The following is an 18,119-nucleotide window of genomic DNA, read 5'->3' on the forward strand; positions in this document are numbered from 1 at the left end:
CAGAGCAACACAAGCCTAATTACAGATTTATTAAGGTCAAGTTTCCTGGTGTCTCACTTGTTTCAGCTTGACTCCGGGAATGCCATGTAAAGGTCCAACCAACCGAGGTAATCACAGTATAACAAATAATAGCCTTTTCAGGGAATTGCAGCTGGGACAGGGTAATGGGGTAACTTTCAAACATTAGCTGGGCACCTCTGGAAAGAAAGCAGTGGAGTAACAAAACGTTAACCCTAATGAGACCCAGGACGATAGCCTGAATTGCTATCAAAAGTTTGCCCTGAGAGAGAGAATGAGTGCATTTGGGCTCAATGCTAACTAAAATAACTGCTTAAGGGATGTTGCCTCTTATCGTCAGACTCCCCTGGGTTCACAGAAGCTGAACTGTTTATCTTCTTTGCAAATAGTTGTCTCAGAGAAACAAGAGGATCCTGTTTGGATCTATTCGCAAGACCCTAAATATTTGGTTAATGGCTTGGGTGAAGAAACTGACAGTGTGTTCCTGAAATTCCAAGAAGGGCTTTAATCCGCTTTTCTCTTCCCAGGTGGCAGGGCAACGGAAGGAGTAGTACGCGTTTGTAATCAGAAGTAAATCACAGAGACTTGTCATTGCTGGGGGTCCTAGCTGCTCGTGTTCAGCTGCAAACTGTATTTTCTGAAAAAAGCAGCAAAGGAGTGTGCGAACCTACACAAGACAGCACAAGCTGATTACCGAAAGGCCTCCTGAGTCTGCTATACATCAAGTGCTGAAGCAGTTTATTCTTTACATGGAGTAAACCAACTCTCAGAAAAGCTTCAGGTGATTATCATGAAAATTGCCACTTGGGTTCGTCAGAAGCTGTAACTGTTTTACCATGACTTTGAAAATATGTTCATTTCTCCTTGGGAACAATGTCAAAACTCCATAAATTCAAAATTTTGGGGGCAAAATGTTTCATTCTTTTTTGTCTATTTATATTCAATTTATCTTATATATGACTTGTCCAAGTACTTTTTATATATTACAATATTAAGAACTTATAGAGACTTTAATGTGAACATTATTTTGAAGCAAAAAATCAAGTTATCTAATTCTAGTATGCTAGTAATATTCTAGTAATTCTATTATTTAATTCTAATTCACATTGCTTTATAGACAGGCTTTTTTAGATTACATGTTCCTAATTGAAGGTTCCAGTGAAAAATGTGGATTTTGGTGACCCTTAGGTTTTTCTCACAGAAACAATTTTAACACATTCTAATTATTCTCTTGGGCTATATGGCAGTGAATTCCATTGCACCCTCCAGCCCTGAAAGTGATGATTTCCTCTGTGCAGACCAGAGCTCACCTGTACAGGGTGTTTTCTAGCATGTTATTTCAGTGCCGTTCCTCTCCTTTCTGCAGGTGGCCTGTAGGGGGTTGGGCAGGAGGTATCTGTAGAGTGGAGAGATGTGATAAGTTTTAATTCCATCTCACAGTTATTTCATGATAGTTTTCATACTAGAAAGAGAGAGAGATGCAGAGAATGTTCAGACAACACTGCATGGATTACACTGCGTTTTCCATGCAAGCACAGCAAATAAAGGTTTTTTATGTTTTTTTAATGGCAGTCAGATTCTAGAGATTAAGAGTTTAGAGAAGGGTGTTACTATGAGGAACCACTCCCATTTGAGCCTGTCCTGGTTTCGGCTGGGATAGAGTTAATTTTCTTCCTAATAGTTGGCATAGTGCTGTGTTTTGGATTTAGCATGAGAATAATGTTGATAACACACCGATGTTTTAATTGTTGCTCAGTAGTGCTTACACTAGTCAAGGACTTTGCAGCTTCCCACGCTCTACCGACTGAAAAGGCTGGAGGTGCACAAGAAGCTGGGAGGGGGCACAGCCAGGACAGCTGACCCAAACTGGCCAAATGGACATTCCATACCATGTGACGTCATGCTCAGTACATAAACTGGGGGGAGTCGGCCAGAGGGCCACAACCGCTGCTCGGGGACTGGCTGGGCATCGGTTGGTGGGTGGTGAGCAATTGCATCAAGCATCACTTGCTTTGTATATTCTTCTATTATTATTATTACTAATTTACTTTATTTCCGTTCTTAAACTGTTCTTATCTCAATCCACAAGTTTTCTCACTTTTACTCTCCCGATTCTCTCCTCCATCCCACCAGGGGGGAATGAGCGAGCAGCTGTGTGCTGCTCAGTTGCTGGCTGAGGTTAAACCACGACAGAGCCCTAATTATAAAAACAGTATTCTTCATACCATATGTATTGCTAAGCAGCAAGTGCTGAGAGGGCTTATGTTCCAGTTGGGAAACATTTATTTCCTAAAAGCTGTCAGGTGTCATACGTCAGTGTTTCATTATTCTGTAGTGTCAGCACAAAGTCAGCATTCATCTCTGCCTATTCTAGCACCTTGTGTGATAGATTCATCCTCAGGGAGAAGTTATGTCTATTTCTAAATCACATCTAATTAATGTTTTGAGGTAATATATCTTCCCTGAGTTTAAAAAAAAAATAAATGTTTTCTTGCAGACTATCTATCTGTGTCTATAGAAAATTTAAGGATAGGTTAGTCATTTTTATTCATTCCTTCAAAAGCATAGTCAGGTTAGAGAAATCAAATCTTTTTTGAGTAAAAGATAAGACCCAATCAAGGGCTTATCTACTGAGACCATGCAGCAGCAAAAGCATAAAGGACACGGACTGGAGGAGGCTCTTTGGAGCTCCCTCTCAGCTGGACTGAGATCCCCGAACCGTCCGTGACCACCGGCTTGATCCTTATCGACAGGTCGTATTACCCTCCCTGTGTACGTAGTTGTGTCGTGTTATGTGTTACTAGCTCATGAACCTGTATGCTTGCTTAAGGATTCTGGCTCTCATAATAAACTGTCACCATATAGTACCCGCCTGACTGTGGAGTCTGAGTAGTGGTCGTTTCCCCCCCCTTCTTTTGGTACTATGTGGTGCATGACACCTACACATAGGTTTCGTCATGAAACCTAGGTAAGACTGATCTTGCTTGTCTTGACTCTGGTCCCTTTTTTCCTTTATGCAACTTTCAGATACTGCCTGAAAATTCCAAGAAAAAAGTAAAGGCTGTTCAGTTTGACAACACGCTGTTGGTTCTGTTAAAAAGAAACTTACTCCATATGTCTATGCATCAGCATTCTTTTGGTTTATTTCTTTACCTGCTTTTGTTCTGATCACAGGAGCAGGGTGACTGACACCATGGCATTTTCTCCATTTTACATCTCCATCTGAATGCTCATTCCTCTCTCTTGAGATCACAACAGTATCTTGTACGTTGTTGCTTTCACCTGCGGCCAGCGTAGTTGGGTGTATGCATTTGTTTTGCCTGTGGTATGATAGAAGGAAGAATGTCCCAAAGTTTACATTGTTTTATTAACATTTACTATTGACATTTCATTTATCAATTCATTATAAAAAACATTATGAATTTATACTGAAGTAACGCCTAAAAGCCCAAATACCTAGGCAAAGTCCAGAAAGCTAACAAGTGCACACACAGAGGATTAATGCATTCACAATCTAAAGACAACGAACAACAGATGGACATAGCCATGTCCCAGAGAAAAAGGAAATAAGGAGACAGAATTAGTCAGTGTGAAAGACAATGATCACAGCAATGACTGTCCATCTGCTGGCAAGTGGTTTACAGGTATCATAGCATGGGGTCATCTGAAGAAGGGGTTTAAGGAAGAAAAATGGTCTTGTTTTGTAGGTATTTAGAAGGAATTTGTCTTAGGCATGATGAAGAATATCATAAAAGAGTGATAGAATATGACATTAAGGTCACTTAAAAGTCCTTAATGCTGAAAGAGAGAAAAGAGGTAGGAGGAAATAAACTGTCTAAATCTTGAAAGTGCAGGCAAACTTCCTTCCTCCTTCTGCTGAAAAAGTGGGACTTGGACAGGCAAAGGGTATTTGCTTCACAAGTTTAAGGGAGAAGAAGCCAAATATGTTGATCATGTTCTTGCAGACCCATAAAAGACATTTATATCAACGGATACATACATTAATTGATGGCCTCTACATTGACAGACTCTTTGGAATTTTTTCCTCCCTGCTCTTTTTTAGTGGTGACTGTTACTTATAAGAACAAAAATTGGAAGGTCACAGTTTCAGATGACTAACAAATGATCAGTTTTGGAGCTTCTTTTACAAGAAGTAACCAGAAAACACAGAGCATCTATTTGTTGTGCCTTACTCTCGGTGTCTATTTATACTCATTCTTTTTCATCAAACATGCATGAGCAGCTTCATTTGCTAATTTCTTGTTTGATTTTTGTCAAAGGCAATGATTGAAGACGACTCTTTTGGGCCTTGCTATTATAATATATGTCTAATGTATGATACGATACATAGACAAAAGGTCTTATCCTTTCTATTGACTGTATGGTGTCACAGAGAGACTGAGATAGACCGTCGCATGGCTTCCGTCCAACCACGCACAACCTCTCGTAGCCCAGTAAAAACACATGGGAAATAATTGTACAAACTGCCAGGATAGCTAATTAGCATAGTTTGCCATCTTGTTTTGCTGCCAGTGGTGGGAAGCTCTTGGTGTGACCATTTAAAGGGCTGGTATGCACACATGGATGAATTTGGCATTTTCTTCATTTCCCAGGACAAGAACAAGGTAAGAACAGTCTTAATGCTTCTATCAAAGGTGAACAGCAATAAGCACTCAAAGAACAATGAATATTTTAAAAAAAATCAAACTTTTCTGAGATGCTTTCTGGTAAAGTCCAACACTAAATGTAAAGGAACCTGCTTCCTCAATTAAAGGACCCTATGAGTAAAATATGGACATCCGCAGCTGCCTTCCCCTGTTTGACTCCCAGAGGAGCGCATCCCCAGGGCAGAGGGTAATCCCTCTGGACCCCCTGAGGCACTGGAAAAATATTGTTAGTCCCAGCCAGGTTCATATCACAGCTAAAAGCAGAAACAGCCATAACGCTGCCAGAGGCCTTCCCATCAGCTCGCTTAGGCCAACGCAATCCTATGCAATAGCATAGCCAGATGCATAGACTTCTTCATTGCTCACCTGTGTTCAGTATACACTTTTAAACTTTGTTTTGCTGGTAATTGCATCTGTGGTGAATCTTTTGCTGATTTGTAGGACCTCTAAGTATATTACTAGCTTGTTGAAATGAGATTGCTGCTGATAGGAGCACTTTGACATGGAACTGGGACAAAGTGACCTGAAACTTTGATTGAGACAATGATTTCATTGTCTTGCCAAATATAACTATTCTGATAAGGCCTAATATGTGTCTGTAGATGGTAAAAGGAGTTACCATGTAGGTTGAATGGCATGCTGCAACAGCCCCTTCATGGGAGGAGGGAGGACCATTCATCGAGGTACCATCTCTCCCACTACGGAAAACAGCACCTGCGAGGGGGATCAAGCTGCTCGCAGTTTGTTGTGATTTGCGCTACTTATATACACTACGCCTCACCAGCAAAGGCTTCTAGTGCCCATGCCTCTGCCCTCCAGAGTCATCTCAGTGCTATAAAGCAACTCTCATTGCAAGAGCCCGGCCTCCGGCATGCGATGGCAGCTTCCCCAGCAAGCCCTGAGGATGGAGCGCAGGGTGGGAGAGAGGCAGGCAGGGAGGTAACAGCAGCTGCCATCCCGAAGCACACAGACTCCTCTCACAAGGCCACAACAAGGGGGAGCTGAGCTTTCCACAAAAAGCAAAGATTGTTTTATTTTCCCTCTTCCTCCATGAGGATCTTATAAATAGTATTGTTCTGTTTTTACGTGTTCTCTTACCAGCTCATCAGTTTCTGCTAGGAAGAAGTCAGAGCAGTTATGGAAAAATGAGTTATGTCCTCTGTTGGGTTCTGAATTCAACTTATTGCTAAAGAGCTAGCGTATTTTTTCAATCTTTTACAGGGGCTCAACCTTGTAAGGGCAGCACTGGGAGGAACATAATGTGATAGTAGTATCCTCCAGATACAATCCTTCATCTGCCTTGGCTGTCTCGAGGGCTGCGCTGAGGTCTGACCATGTAATCACACCAGCTGGTCCATGGCAGTCCACAGTATTTTTCAGGCTCCTTTAAATCAAATAGTATTTTCAAATGTTTTAAAACAGAATATATCATATGCATCAGTGACCTGTTCCGTGTACTATGTACAGAGATACCTCTGCATACAGAGGAACGAGGGAGAAAACTCAAACTCTTGCCCTGTCATGGAGGCTGGCAATATAATGCTTGTCAGATGATAGGTGAGGCCATGGCTGATCGGCAGCGCTATCACAGTTTACCAAAATATAATGCTTTCCAGCTGCACAGATGAATTCCAAGAGTTTACCGCTTTTTTACCTTTAAACATGTACTTCGACTTACATAATCTGAAACCGAAGGTAGCTGTTAAAAGATGCGTTTATGAGGTACTGTTGCATCTAAATAAATAATATGATCATAAAATAGCCTTCAGGGCTATTTCTTTTCTTTCAAGAGACTATGTGGGCTCAGAATATTCTGAGTTTAATATTTTCTGAAGAAGAGAAGGCATGGAAATAAGAGCTAAGAATCTGTTGCAGGGGTTTATTTTAAATAACATGGACCATCACCTCATTTGTTTGCTATGCACTTGCTTTACCATTTAGCTCCAGGAAAGGAAAGAGCAGAGAGGTAGGAGAGAATGTTATTTCTGCAACTTGTTTAGAGATAATACATTATCAGCCCTTGTCCTTAACACATGTTCCCAGCATAAACTTCTCTTCCTCCATGTGAATGGTGGATCTAGGAGCTTTTGAAGCCTTGCTTCTTCCCCTTTCCTTCTCCACCTTCCAGAGCCTGCCAACAGAAAAAAGAAAACAAAAAGCAAAACAAAATGGACAAATAAAAGTTTCAACTCAAGGCATTGTTCTTTTGGGTGTGGTCTGATAAAGAAGCTGGTTTTGCCAGAGGGTTTACTTGTGTATCTGTATACTGTAAATCACAGTGGCTTCACATTTGCAGCTCCTATGGCTATGTAAATGTACAAAGCTACCTACATATTGGGTGCGTCATGCCTACAGTTTTGCACCGACAAGCAGGGAGGGTTGTGGGGTGGCAGACGTGGTGAGGAACTTCATCTTGTGGAAGTGTTAGAGTGCAAGGAGGAGTCCACGTCTAAATCCCAGAGAAAATTTTTCTGCAAATGTCGCTACCTAGTTCTTAATTTGGTACTGTAACTCATCTTTGTTTTTTTCCAAAAACTTTGAAAAACCCAGACTTTATGAAAATCAGATCAATAGCTCTTACTTACTCAAGAGTTTCATATATTTCAGTCTCTTGTACACTAAGTTGTGTGAGCAAATTAAAAATAGATACAATATGTTAAGAGCAGTGATATTGTCTTCCCCTTCTTAATCTCCTTGTGGGTAAGGAAGAGGATATTTGAAGTCATATCTATGGCTGTATCAGCCTCAGATCCATGATATGATCCATCCATGAACTAGGCAGTACTGACGAGGGAATATATTCATTAAAAGATGTGAATCACCTGTAACAGAAGAATAATTAAATAAGCTATAATCGATAAAAATAATTGCATGATAGTGACAAAATAAACGAACAAGTAAACAAGCAAGGATTTTTGTCACCTTTCCTATCTCTTCCCTTGCTATCCTCAGAAGCAGGGCTATGGAGTGAATTCTACTCTCTGCAGATTGCATTTTTCTTTTGTGTGCACTTTTCAGGCAATAATCTTCCTCTCAGGGATATCATTTCATACCATGCTTTCGCTACAGGTTTTTTCTCATTTACCTTTCACCTCAAACTTACAGTGCAATATAGGCAATGAGCTGCAACTTTAACTGGACTGTTGGCTACATGATAACATACGACAAATCGTATTCTAAGTGGGATCACAGTGTGCAAGACTTACCAGCAAAAAACGTGCAGTTTTGTCCTCATTCTTAGATGTTCAACACTTTACAATGGGGTAATATTTTTCATTCCTCTATGGACAACTAATGGCCACAAGATTACAGTGCTGTTTTTTTGTGTATTATGTCACCTATAATATAGTTTGTGGCATCTTAGCTTAAATTCCACAGAAAAAAGTCTGTGTCCTTTCCACAGAAAAAAGCCTGTGTCCTTTGCAGTGGTTTAACAAACTGGAGAGTCTGTAGAATTTGGAGAAAAAACATGAAGATTTTAAAGACCAAAATCAGCATTAGCCCATCACCTCACTTGGAGAATAGTCTCAAAGTAGACAGACTAAGCAAATGAAGATTTTTCCATTAAATGGTTTTAATCCAGAGACATCAAGAGTTCCTCTTGCCAAAATATAGCTTTTGGCACTTAAGCTTGTTCAAAATGGCACTAAGAGGTAAAATGCCAAAGTGCCTTGATAAACCTCATCTTGAGTGGAGTATAATGAGTTATTTAATGGTATACTCCCCATCTACTCCTTCCTTTGCAGGATCTGATTGAAAATCTACATCTCTGAAGAAAAAAAATCTGAATAAAAGATGAACCTGAGACTGTGGTGAGAACAGGTTACATCCAAACATATGAAAAATGATCCTAAGGCAAACTATGAGGTCTTTCCAAACAGATTGAAGGAGAAAGGTTTTTATTCAAATGGCAAAGAAGAGTGTCAAGCTGATGTATCAGACGTTGAATCAGGCTAAAGGGAGAAAAGCAGAGCTGTAAAAGACAAGTGCTTGTAAATACCTTGAATACGAGAAAGTGTAACAGCATTAAGCAAACAACATTACAACAGCGTAAGCCAGCAACACTTTAGATATAGTTCTTGAGAAGGTGGAGGCTTGTGGAGAAGATACAGAAATTTTAGAGGGGAACAGCCAAGACAGAAGTAGTAAGATATCTAGTTGATAATTTTTGCTATGCATACAGAAAAACTGTGTAGTTGGTGTAATGCTTTTCAGCTACTGGTCATGCAAAGCAATTAGAAGGATTTGAGGTCTTTACTCCAACTGAGAGAAAAGAAAACCGTGTTCTTCAATCCCTGGCCTTTTCAAGCTTTTTTTTTATATTTCTGTTAAAACATGTGCACACACACACAAATGTGCATTAAATACATGGATAACTGTGACCACAGGCATATTTTACCGTAAGGCAGGAAATGCAAGGAGATGGCTCCACCGTGTTGTGTGAAATGGAGAGTTCAATGCTCAGCTCTAGCCAAAGTAAGTGGCTAGACTTTGTTAAAAGAGAGAGGTTTAGGTCTAATTCAAAGGTGATCTTGTTGTATCGTTGGTGTTGTCACATTTCTTGGGCCAGACATATTTTACAACATTTAATGCTTATAATTTTTAACATTCCTCTCAGTTTCCTCTTACCCTAGTGGATTTTAATATTTTAAATTATTGGAAAAAAGTTATTATAGTTTTTAAAAAGCTGTTTTCCAGTTGACGGTTGCTTTCGTGGGCATGATGTTCTCAGATTCTCCATTCAAAATTTAACACACTCTTGTAAATTATTAATCTTTTTGTTTGGTTATGAGTTTGATCTCCCAGTAAAAGCAGAACCTATGAAAAATGGGTTATAATGCAGCACTAGTCAAATCCTCATACTCAAAAGGAAGACACTATCTTTGAAACTAGAACAGAGGATTCCCATGCTCAGACTGTCAGCCTGCTTCGCTTAAATAGTTGATATTATTCTTCACTTTATATATTTTGAGAACTCTCACCTTCATTGACTAGTAATGTACTGAAGCAGGAGGTCAGGGTCTAGTAAAAAATTAAGCAAAAAATATAACAAAAATGATCTTTTCTAGACTACCTCCTGTCCTGGTTCTCACACTTCCCTTACCAAAGTGTTACTCAAGATTCATCCCATTCCCTATGAGATTAACTTTTTAAAATTACTTTGTATCTAAAGACTGGAAAATATTAGGGTGATCAAGCACTTTTTTTTTAGCTGAACTAACTTGTTTTCTAGGGTTTTTTGATCCATTTGAAAACAGCATGGAAATTCATATTTACTGACATATCCTCTGGAGCGTATGAGTCAATGAGCAAGCACTCGCAGCTAGCCCACAGCTAAGTCACTGAAATTTATGTTAATTACTTTGTTTTCGCAGAAGAAAAGTAACAGATAAATGCAAGTTAGAACATGCAAATAATACACATAATAGTAGAAAATTCAGAATTTGTTTCACCAAATGGTAAACTTATTTGGTTCACCATTCCATATCCTTTGCTGAGGAAAATTAGCCCAATCCTCCTTGTGACTCCCTATATACTTTGCCCTGGCAACATCTCCTTTTCACACACCACTTTTATGTGAAAACATGTGATTCCCACTGTGTAGCATATACATTTGGGGTTGTTTGGCTTTGACACCGTGCCTAGAACTCTTTCCAAAACTTCTCAGGCCTCAGTTTCACCCTGTTCATTTTTCTGCAGTGTAAAATGCACCAAACACTTCTCTCTTTCTAGCTGGAAAACTCTGGGGACAAAACACAAACTAATGGCTATCAGAGAGAAAACTGTCCCTCAAAGAAAGAAAAAATGTACCCTCAAATTAACAGCACTTGTTTAAGCATCTCTGCTGGAATCCTGCTCTGGTGCATTAGTGGGGATACACAAACAAAACTGTCCCAACACCTCATCTTCCAAAGACCAATCCATTTCACGGTGTTTTAGAATTGCTGTGGCAACCTAAAATCCCCCGCCACTTTGCTGAACTTGGGAACTTGGATGCAAGACACACAGGTAAAACATATTCAGTTGTGAATTACAGGAGTGAAAGAAAGAGGGTGACAGAGTATGCGGGTGACAGAAATCCTGTAGGACAGAACAGGCGCAGCATTCATGAGAAATGGCTACATTTAGCCTTCCACACTGACTGTGGCCGTTAGGTAATGCTAACTTCTGAGAAGCTTCTCTAGTAACTCAGGCGTCATGTATCTTTGGCAATATGGCTCTAAAACTGGTCTACCCATTTTTCAAGACTCTATTTCTTTAGTGACTAGTAATCAATGACTTGATCATGCATTAAGCAGTGATTTATGACTAAAGCCTTGACATCTCTGGTACCAATCTGTGCTTGTACTTTCAAGGCCTCTGCTATCCTCAGAATTCTGTTTGTGCTCTTGGGAACCTCTGCCATTATCATTTGGTTTCCTTCAGCAGCCTTCAAGATGCAGCTTTCGGATAACATAACCAGTGTTTTGTTAGCATACGTCCTTTTCCTAGGGTCACTGAACATCTTGCTGGAATTCACTATTCCCTCAGGTATTCAGTGAAATACCTGAGGCAGAAAGACATTCTTGAGCGAAGCCCAGAAGGAGTGGCCGGGAGCACCAGGCTTGGTTGTGGTGAAGGTAGATGTGATACAAGAAGCCTGTGGAGGGGTCGTGGGTGACAGAGCGAGGGGACAGGGAGCCCAGGCGATGGTAGCTCACCGTCAGGCAGCATTGGGGTAAGCTGTCCAAGTAAGGCAGAGAGGGTGGATGAGAAGGCAGTATTTAAGGGGTAAAGATGTTATGGCACTGAGATGAGCACATCTTTGGAAGTAGGAGTTTCGTGTTGCAAAGTGATGGACTACTCTGGGACAGGAAGGAGTTGGAAGATGATTTTGAGTTATGAATTGCACAGAATGTCGTCTCTCTCTCATTCACACCTTTTTGTCTATCCTGCCCCACCATCCTCTTTCTTCCTCTCCAGTTATCAGTCCAAGGTACCCTTCAATCCTTCTGTTGAATTTCTACCACTGCACCAAAAAATTGTCCAGGTTGATTATGCCAAGCAGAGCAAGACAGTCAACACAGCTGTGAAATCACTGGGTATTGTTCCTCTGAATCCTAGAGCTATTTCTTTTTCTTGCCCAGTGACTTTAAATCTATAACATACATACAGTCTAATCTCCAGAACCAAGAGGTTCCTTCCCAGGTAGGGTCTTAACAACTAGGCTTGTTTCAGGCACCTTCCTTTCTCTGTGCTTGTTCAGGGTAACCTACAGGAATAATTCAATGCTTTTCTGCATTGATTTGAATTCTCTCAAGTGTCCATCTTTATTGGCCTATGGTATAAAAGGGGAAAGGAACCAGCACTAGTATAGTGCTGAGAAGGCCAGAGGACCTGGAGCTAAACAGTTCTGCTCATTGTCCAAGTGGGCTAACCATTCAGGATTTGCCTCCCACCATTATCAGCTGGTACATGAACACATACTGGCACGGCCATCAGCCACCTTCAAGGTCCTGCCTTTTTAGATCGTCCTTGCCAGCAGCTGTGACCCAGGAGTCAGACCTTCCTCAAAGAACTTTAGCGAGCCTGTTGCCATAAGCATTTGTTTTGTGGGGCTCATTTGTGCTTTACAAACATGGTGTTATCAGCTGTTTGTTTCATGACATCTCACAACACTTTGCAGGAGTTCAGGAAGCAAAGGTCTTTTCCAGATCCACTCAGTATGAGATTTTTAGGTGCGTGGCCCATAGAGATGCAGCAATTCATGTTGCCACAAGAGGGTGAGGACGGACATAACTTGTGCGGAAGTTGAGTATACTGGGTGAAGGAACTGAAGGCTGAGTTATTGGCCACGGCTTTTCTGCAGGGACAAAACAAAAACATGCTTCCCTTCTGCACTCAGCAGTCACCAAGGCAATGTTTGCTTTCTTCAGTATCTGAGGTTGTATTTATATTCACAAAGTGAAACTCATTATAGCTGTGTAGAGGGTCTGTTTATGACAATATACTATCTTTAATTTAAAAAAAAAATCAAATTATGTTCAAATAAAAAGATTTCCTTCTCAGGAACTGTGTGGACTCAGAACATTTTGAGCGTAATAATTCATTAAGGCCACCATAATGGAACAGAAAATGTGGAGACCATGGACAGAATCCCATGGCTGGAATACAAAATAAAAAATAAGGATTATGCAAATCTTCCTTTGCCTCATGTTTTTGCCACCCATCTGCCTTACTATTTAGTTCCAAGAGACCTGAGAAACAAAAGAGGAGGTGTAAGTGATGTTATTTTTACAATTTCCTTAAAACCAATCATGCCAATTTGTCTCAGTGAATTGGTCCAAATCCTACCTTTTTCCTCTTTCAGTTCCCCATGTCTCGGTATAAATATCACCTACTTCATACATGTGGGGCAATTGGGACCTTCTAAAGCCCATTTCTTGTGTTTCCTTTTGCCAAATCTCTCAGCCCCAACACTGTTAGAGGGAGGGGTGGTGCGTCTCAGGAGGATCTGCCAGGGTCAAAGACTTGCACCGATTTTCCCCTTGTAAAAACATCCAATTCCAGCAAAGTTGTAAGGCTGAAAAAATGTCTCCCATACTGAAAGTATGAGTAGGACGGGACCATAGTAGGTAGAGAGGGAATGTGAGAACTGCCTTTTCTCGCTCCCCAGTGCTGTGAGTTTCTGAATAGAACTCTCCATCTGCTTAGAGACAGGTATAACCAGGCTACTACACTAAGACTCACTGACAGAACATGGACATACGGGCAAGTCTGAAGATGTATATGAGACGTATACTTCTAATAGCACACTGAGAATTGCCTTAGCTGCCGTACAGCAAATTGTTACTTTGCTCCCTGGCAAAGGATCTCATACTTCTGCTAGTCTTTCTTATAGTGGTCCTAATGACTTCTGCCCCTTCCATCCTTATTTCTGATGCAGGGCTTCCCATGGCTGAGTGAGCGGAGAGCTGTGGCAGAGCTTTGCCCACAGGGGCTATGGAGGCAAGCTCTTAGTGCTGCTGTTACCTTCTTCACAGGTACAGGTGTAATGGGAAACCGCAATGTGCTCACCACTTTCTTCACAGTACCAGTGAAGTTTGGAAGAGAAAGCTCACATGCAGAAAATTTGAAATCCAAATGATGGCTGAGTGAACGGAGAGCTGTGGCAGAGCTCTGCCCACAGAGGCTATGGAGGCAAGCTCTTAGTGCTTCCCATTGCAGTAATGGGAAACTGCAATGTGCTCACCACTTTCTTCACAGTACCAGTGAAGTTTGGAAGAGAAAGCTCACATGCAGAAAATTTGAAATCCAAATGATGCCCAACGAAGAATGAGAAAATCGCCCCAAAATCACATGGAGCACACATGTCAGAAAATATGGAAATTGTTGTGACTTCAGAAAAATATTGCTTGGGGGGAGGATCTTTTCCACCGCTGCTTGAACAACTCAGGTTGTTCGTATTTTGTGTCAAACCATAGAATAATTTTTTTCTGTGATTTCAGATCAGAGCTTTTGAATGAGGTGTTTATTGAGTTTTCCTGCAGTGTGTTTAGGAATTCTTATTTTATATACCTTGGAAATAATGGTTTTAGCTTTGATAAAGATAATCAGATAGATTTTCAATTAAGCAGGAATCAAAAGTAGTCATTTTACCCAGTTGGAAAGGCAGTCCAAGAACATGATTCTTCTGTCTCTCCCTGCAAACATTTGTAACCTTGTAAGGGAGACATGCCAGGCTCTATTTTCTCTCCCTAATTAGACACTAAGTGTTGAGGAGCAGAAGCTTAGTAGAAGCTGGCACATGCTGCCAGTCGAGAGGCAAAAGGCTGCCCATCTCACTGGTGGTGCCTGGTCTGTGCCTGAGGCAGCAGATCTCGTGTGGTCAGGAGTCAGCAGGAGACAAAATAACCCTCGCCCGTAACAGCTCCTTCTTTTAACATGCCAGGGCTGCCTCTTAATGTCATTCAAAATCTGCCTGCGTGCTGCCTCTGGCACCAGCACCACAGGCCAGGAGTTTAGATCACAGAGTACTGATGCTGTCAACACTGCCAAAGCTGGGATTTACAAGAAACTCTTCACTTCATCGTGACTGTACACAGAAATGTGAAGCTGAATCAACCTAATGATTTTCTAGTGTTGTTATTGCAACCTGGCTGCCTTGCACAAGTGAACAGTATCACTGAAGCCTGTAACACTGACCCCGTGAAGAGAGTTAGCCGCAGGCACCGAATGACTGCAACTACAAAAATACCACCGCCTATAAACAAATTGACAGCACTTATTCATTATCCAGAATTTACCTAATGTGATTGTCACCTTCAAACTGTTTTCACACATTTTTAGTGGGACCTGTGTGGAAAAATGCATTGATGGTCAGGGTAATGGAGTCCTTTAATATCTCTGAGACCAGTCTTATTGTTTTGCAGATTATTTGTGTTACCAGGAACCCTAAGGATGTTATGGTTTCTTACTACCGCTTCTCCAAATTCATGTCCACACTAGAGGAAGTACCAGATTTTAACCTTTTTATGGACAGATTTTTAGCTGGCAAAGGTAGGATATCTTTTTTACTAAGGAGCCCATATCCTATTGCATGACCTCAGATTGAATGGAGATTAATTATATCAATAAATATCAAATACCAGAATCCTCAGCTATGCTGTAACCTGAATCCAAAGCTGCAGAGGCTGTCTGAGCTTGACACCATTTTCTGATGAAAGCTGGTGCAAAGACAGTAGCATAGTCATGGCTTTGCTGCTCTCCAACAACATGCAAGCTGCTTATTTTATCTGAATGATTTAGAATATAACCATTATGACTGAAAATCTCTTAACACTTTCTGCATTGGTTAGTGGAGCTGAACCCATAAGAATAGACGCTGTACAGCAAAGATAGAGAAGTAGTTTTTTGCTTCTGCCAGTATTAGTTCAGATTACTAGAAACAAAAGGGGAGTTGCCACATTAGCTTGGAGAATCGTCACAAAGACGGTGAGCGTGCATCCCTCAAATTATCAAAAAATATTATTTAAAAAAACCCTTTCAAAGACCTAAATGACTGATAATTTTGCTGTTTTACTGCTAACTGTTAATAGTATTTCTCTTTATTTTTTTGTTTTAATAATTTCCCTTGCTGAATACTTCCCAGTTTGTGGCTGGATCATGTTGCAGGCTGGTACAATCAAGCAGAGGATTTCAATGCACTCTTCTTTACCTACGAAGAAATGAAAAAGGTGAAGTCAATTAGTATCACTGTATTCAAGATATTCTCTTCCTATATTGACTGCATTTTCAGACAGCTCTTTATAATTGCACTTTATATTGGAAAGTGCTTAATCCACTGTGGAGTAGATTCAAATTGAGACTTCTGAGAGGATGAAGTAATTTGTCTCATTGGTTCAAGGTCTTATCAATTACTAGACAATTATTGGGTAAGAAACTTTCCAATATGACAAGTTATCTTCACTGCCACCCCAAAAAACCCTTTCTGAAATAGTACAGAACAAGACTTTTGCAAGTATCTTCAACAGGAATGTTGTTCTCATAAGGACAGTGCCACTAAAGGAAAGAAGTGCTTAAGAGGCAGGCTTTAAAGTACTTGAGGAGCTCTCAGATTGCTGACCAGAAGTTTCCTGCTTGGTGGCTGCCCCCACCTTTGTGCGACTTCTCGTTTCTCTGAGGTGGCTGTCCTTCTTCTCGTGGGCAAGTCCCACAGTGCCCCAGCCACAGCAGCACAGCCCACATCACGTGCCACTGCACTGGTCTCTCACCCTTCGGGGCCTGGGGTTGCTGATGTCGAGCCCCTTGCTAGGACAACAAGGCTGACAAAACCCCCGTGGGTTGAGTGCCTTCACAGTGACAGGCGCGATTCCAGAGGTGACTTTGCCAGGGCATCCAACGCGAGATGCAGACTGGGTTTGCAGTGTGGGGAGCAGAGCACAGAATTCCTCATCTCCAAGGGCACGCTGCTGCAGTAAGCTACAGCGTCACTGCTCTCGAATATTCAACTGATGAAAGGGAGACTATGCTCACATGGAAATTATGGTCAGTTTTGCACCCAAATGTATGTCCTTTATCATCCTGTATTCCACTACTGTATGCATTTAGTTCTTTGCATCATCAAGACTCTTCAAAGTAACAATATTGCAGGATATCAGAAGTGCTGTGCTGAAGATCTGCAACTTCCTAGGCAAGAAGCTGAGCGAAGAGGAAGTGGACAGTGTTGTGAGGCATGCTACATTTGAGAACGTGAGAAAAGATCCCAGGGCGAACTATAAGAACCTGCCAGATGACATTGTAGCGAAAGACAAGGGTAGTTTTTTATGAAAAGGTGAAGTGTAAGCAGTCCAACGCAACAACTATTTAATCCCACACTTCTTGATGTGAGATGAACCTAGGGTTTCTGGTCTCAGATGGAATGCCCCATTTTCAGAGGGAGACTTCAGGTTAGTGGCAAATTAAATTTATACGAGCAGTTTTATTGCCGTGACATCAGTGATTTTACCATATTTTCCTGAGGATAATAAAAAGGTAATGTTTTACTGATAGTAACACAGGTTGTAACAGGCCTGTCAGATACAAGAAGGATTTAAGGGTTGTACCGAACCAGGGGTAAGATTATACTCTTTTTTACTGTTTCTTACTTTTCAAGGTAAATCACCTTAATTGTGTGAGCATAGACCTTCTTGATCAACCACCATCCACGTCCGTACATGGCATCCCTGGGCTCCTGGGCATTGCTAAGATGTCCTAACACTCAGCGTAGGAGGGGATCTCCAGGGATTAAAGAGAGTGGTGCACTGAGAGAAAAACGAGAGGTGTTGCTTTTAGTAATTTCCTCTTTGATCTCAAAGGAATCAGTAAAACACCAGAACAAATGAGTTGAATAACTTTATGAGGAGTCAGGATTAAAGGTCTACGCTGTGTTTTATTCACAGCACCTAGATTTGGAAGCGTGTCCTCAAAAGGGCACACAGACCCTCACTTGACGGGCCAGCAACAGGGAGACGCTGAGGAAGCCAGGAATTGCTTCCCAAGACTAGCACTCACTGTTTGCAGTGAGCTTCAGAGAGGTGCACGTTCTGCTTCTCGCCTCCCTTTGCTGCCTCTTTCCTCAGGCACTGTTGGAGACTGGAAAAACATCACGACAGTGGCACAGAGTGAAACGTTTGACAAAGTTCTTAAAGAGAAAATGAAGACTCTGCCCATCAAATTCATCTGGGATATTAACGATGAAATGTAGGCTGGTTTTGAGTTTCATCATCCTTTGGTGTTCATACTGGATGGACATATCTGAAGTTCTGGAAGAAGAAAATACATCCATTTTCAGCTATGTTATAGAAATAATAACGATGACAACTCAGTCACAAAATGTGAGTTGTCTGAGGAAGCTATTAAATTCCACCAGTTTCCTGTTTGTAATTTTACAATTTTAATTAAATTTCTTAGTAA

The 18,119-nt window shown here is 41.1% G+C and overlaps 1 protein-coding gene across 1 annotated transcript; it reads left to right on the forward strand.

Moving 5' to 3' along the window:
* Positions 1-11,374: 11,374 nt before the first annotated feature.
* LOC103918392 (amine sulfotransferase-like) lies at positions 11,375-17,910 on the forward strand. The gene is given in 7 exon segments (XM_009325694.1): positions 11,375-11,403; positions 11,649-11,767; positions 12,735-12,943; positions 15,098-15,224; positions 15,807-15,901; positions 16,818-16,998; positions 17,786-17,910. Coding segments are annotated over 7 exon segments (885 nt in total).
* The last annotated feature ends 209 nt before the right edge of the window (positions 17,911-18,119 follow it).

This window comes from Pygoscelis adeliae, unplaced genomic scaffold (assembly GCF_000699105.1).
Source record: "Pygoscelis adeliae isolate BGI_AS28 unplaced genomic scaffold, ASM69910v1 Scaffold54, whole genome shotgun sequence".
Taxonomy (NCBI): domain Eukaryota; kingdom Metazoa; phylum Chordata; class Aves; order Sphenisciformes; family Spheniscidae; genus Pygoscelis; species Pygoscelis adeliae.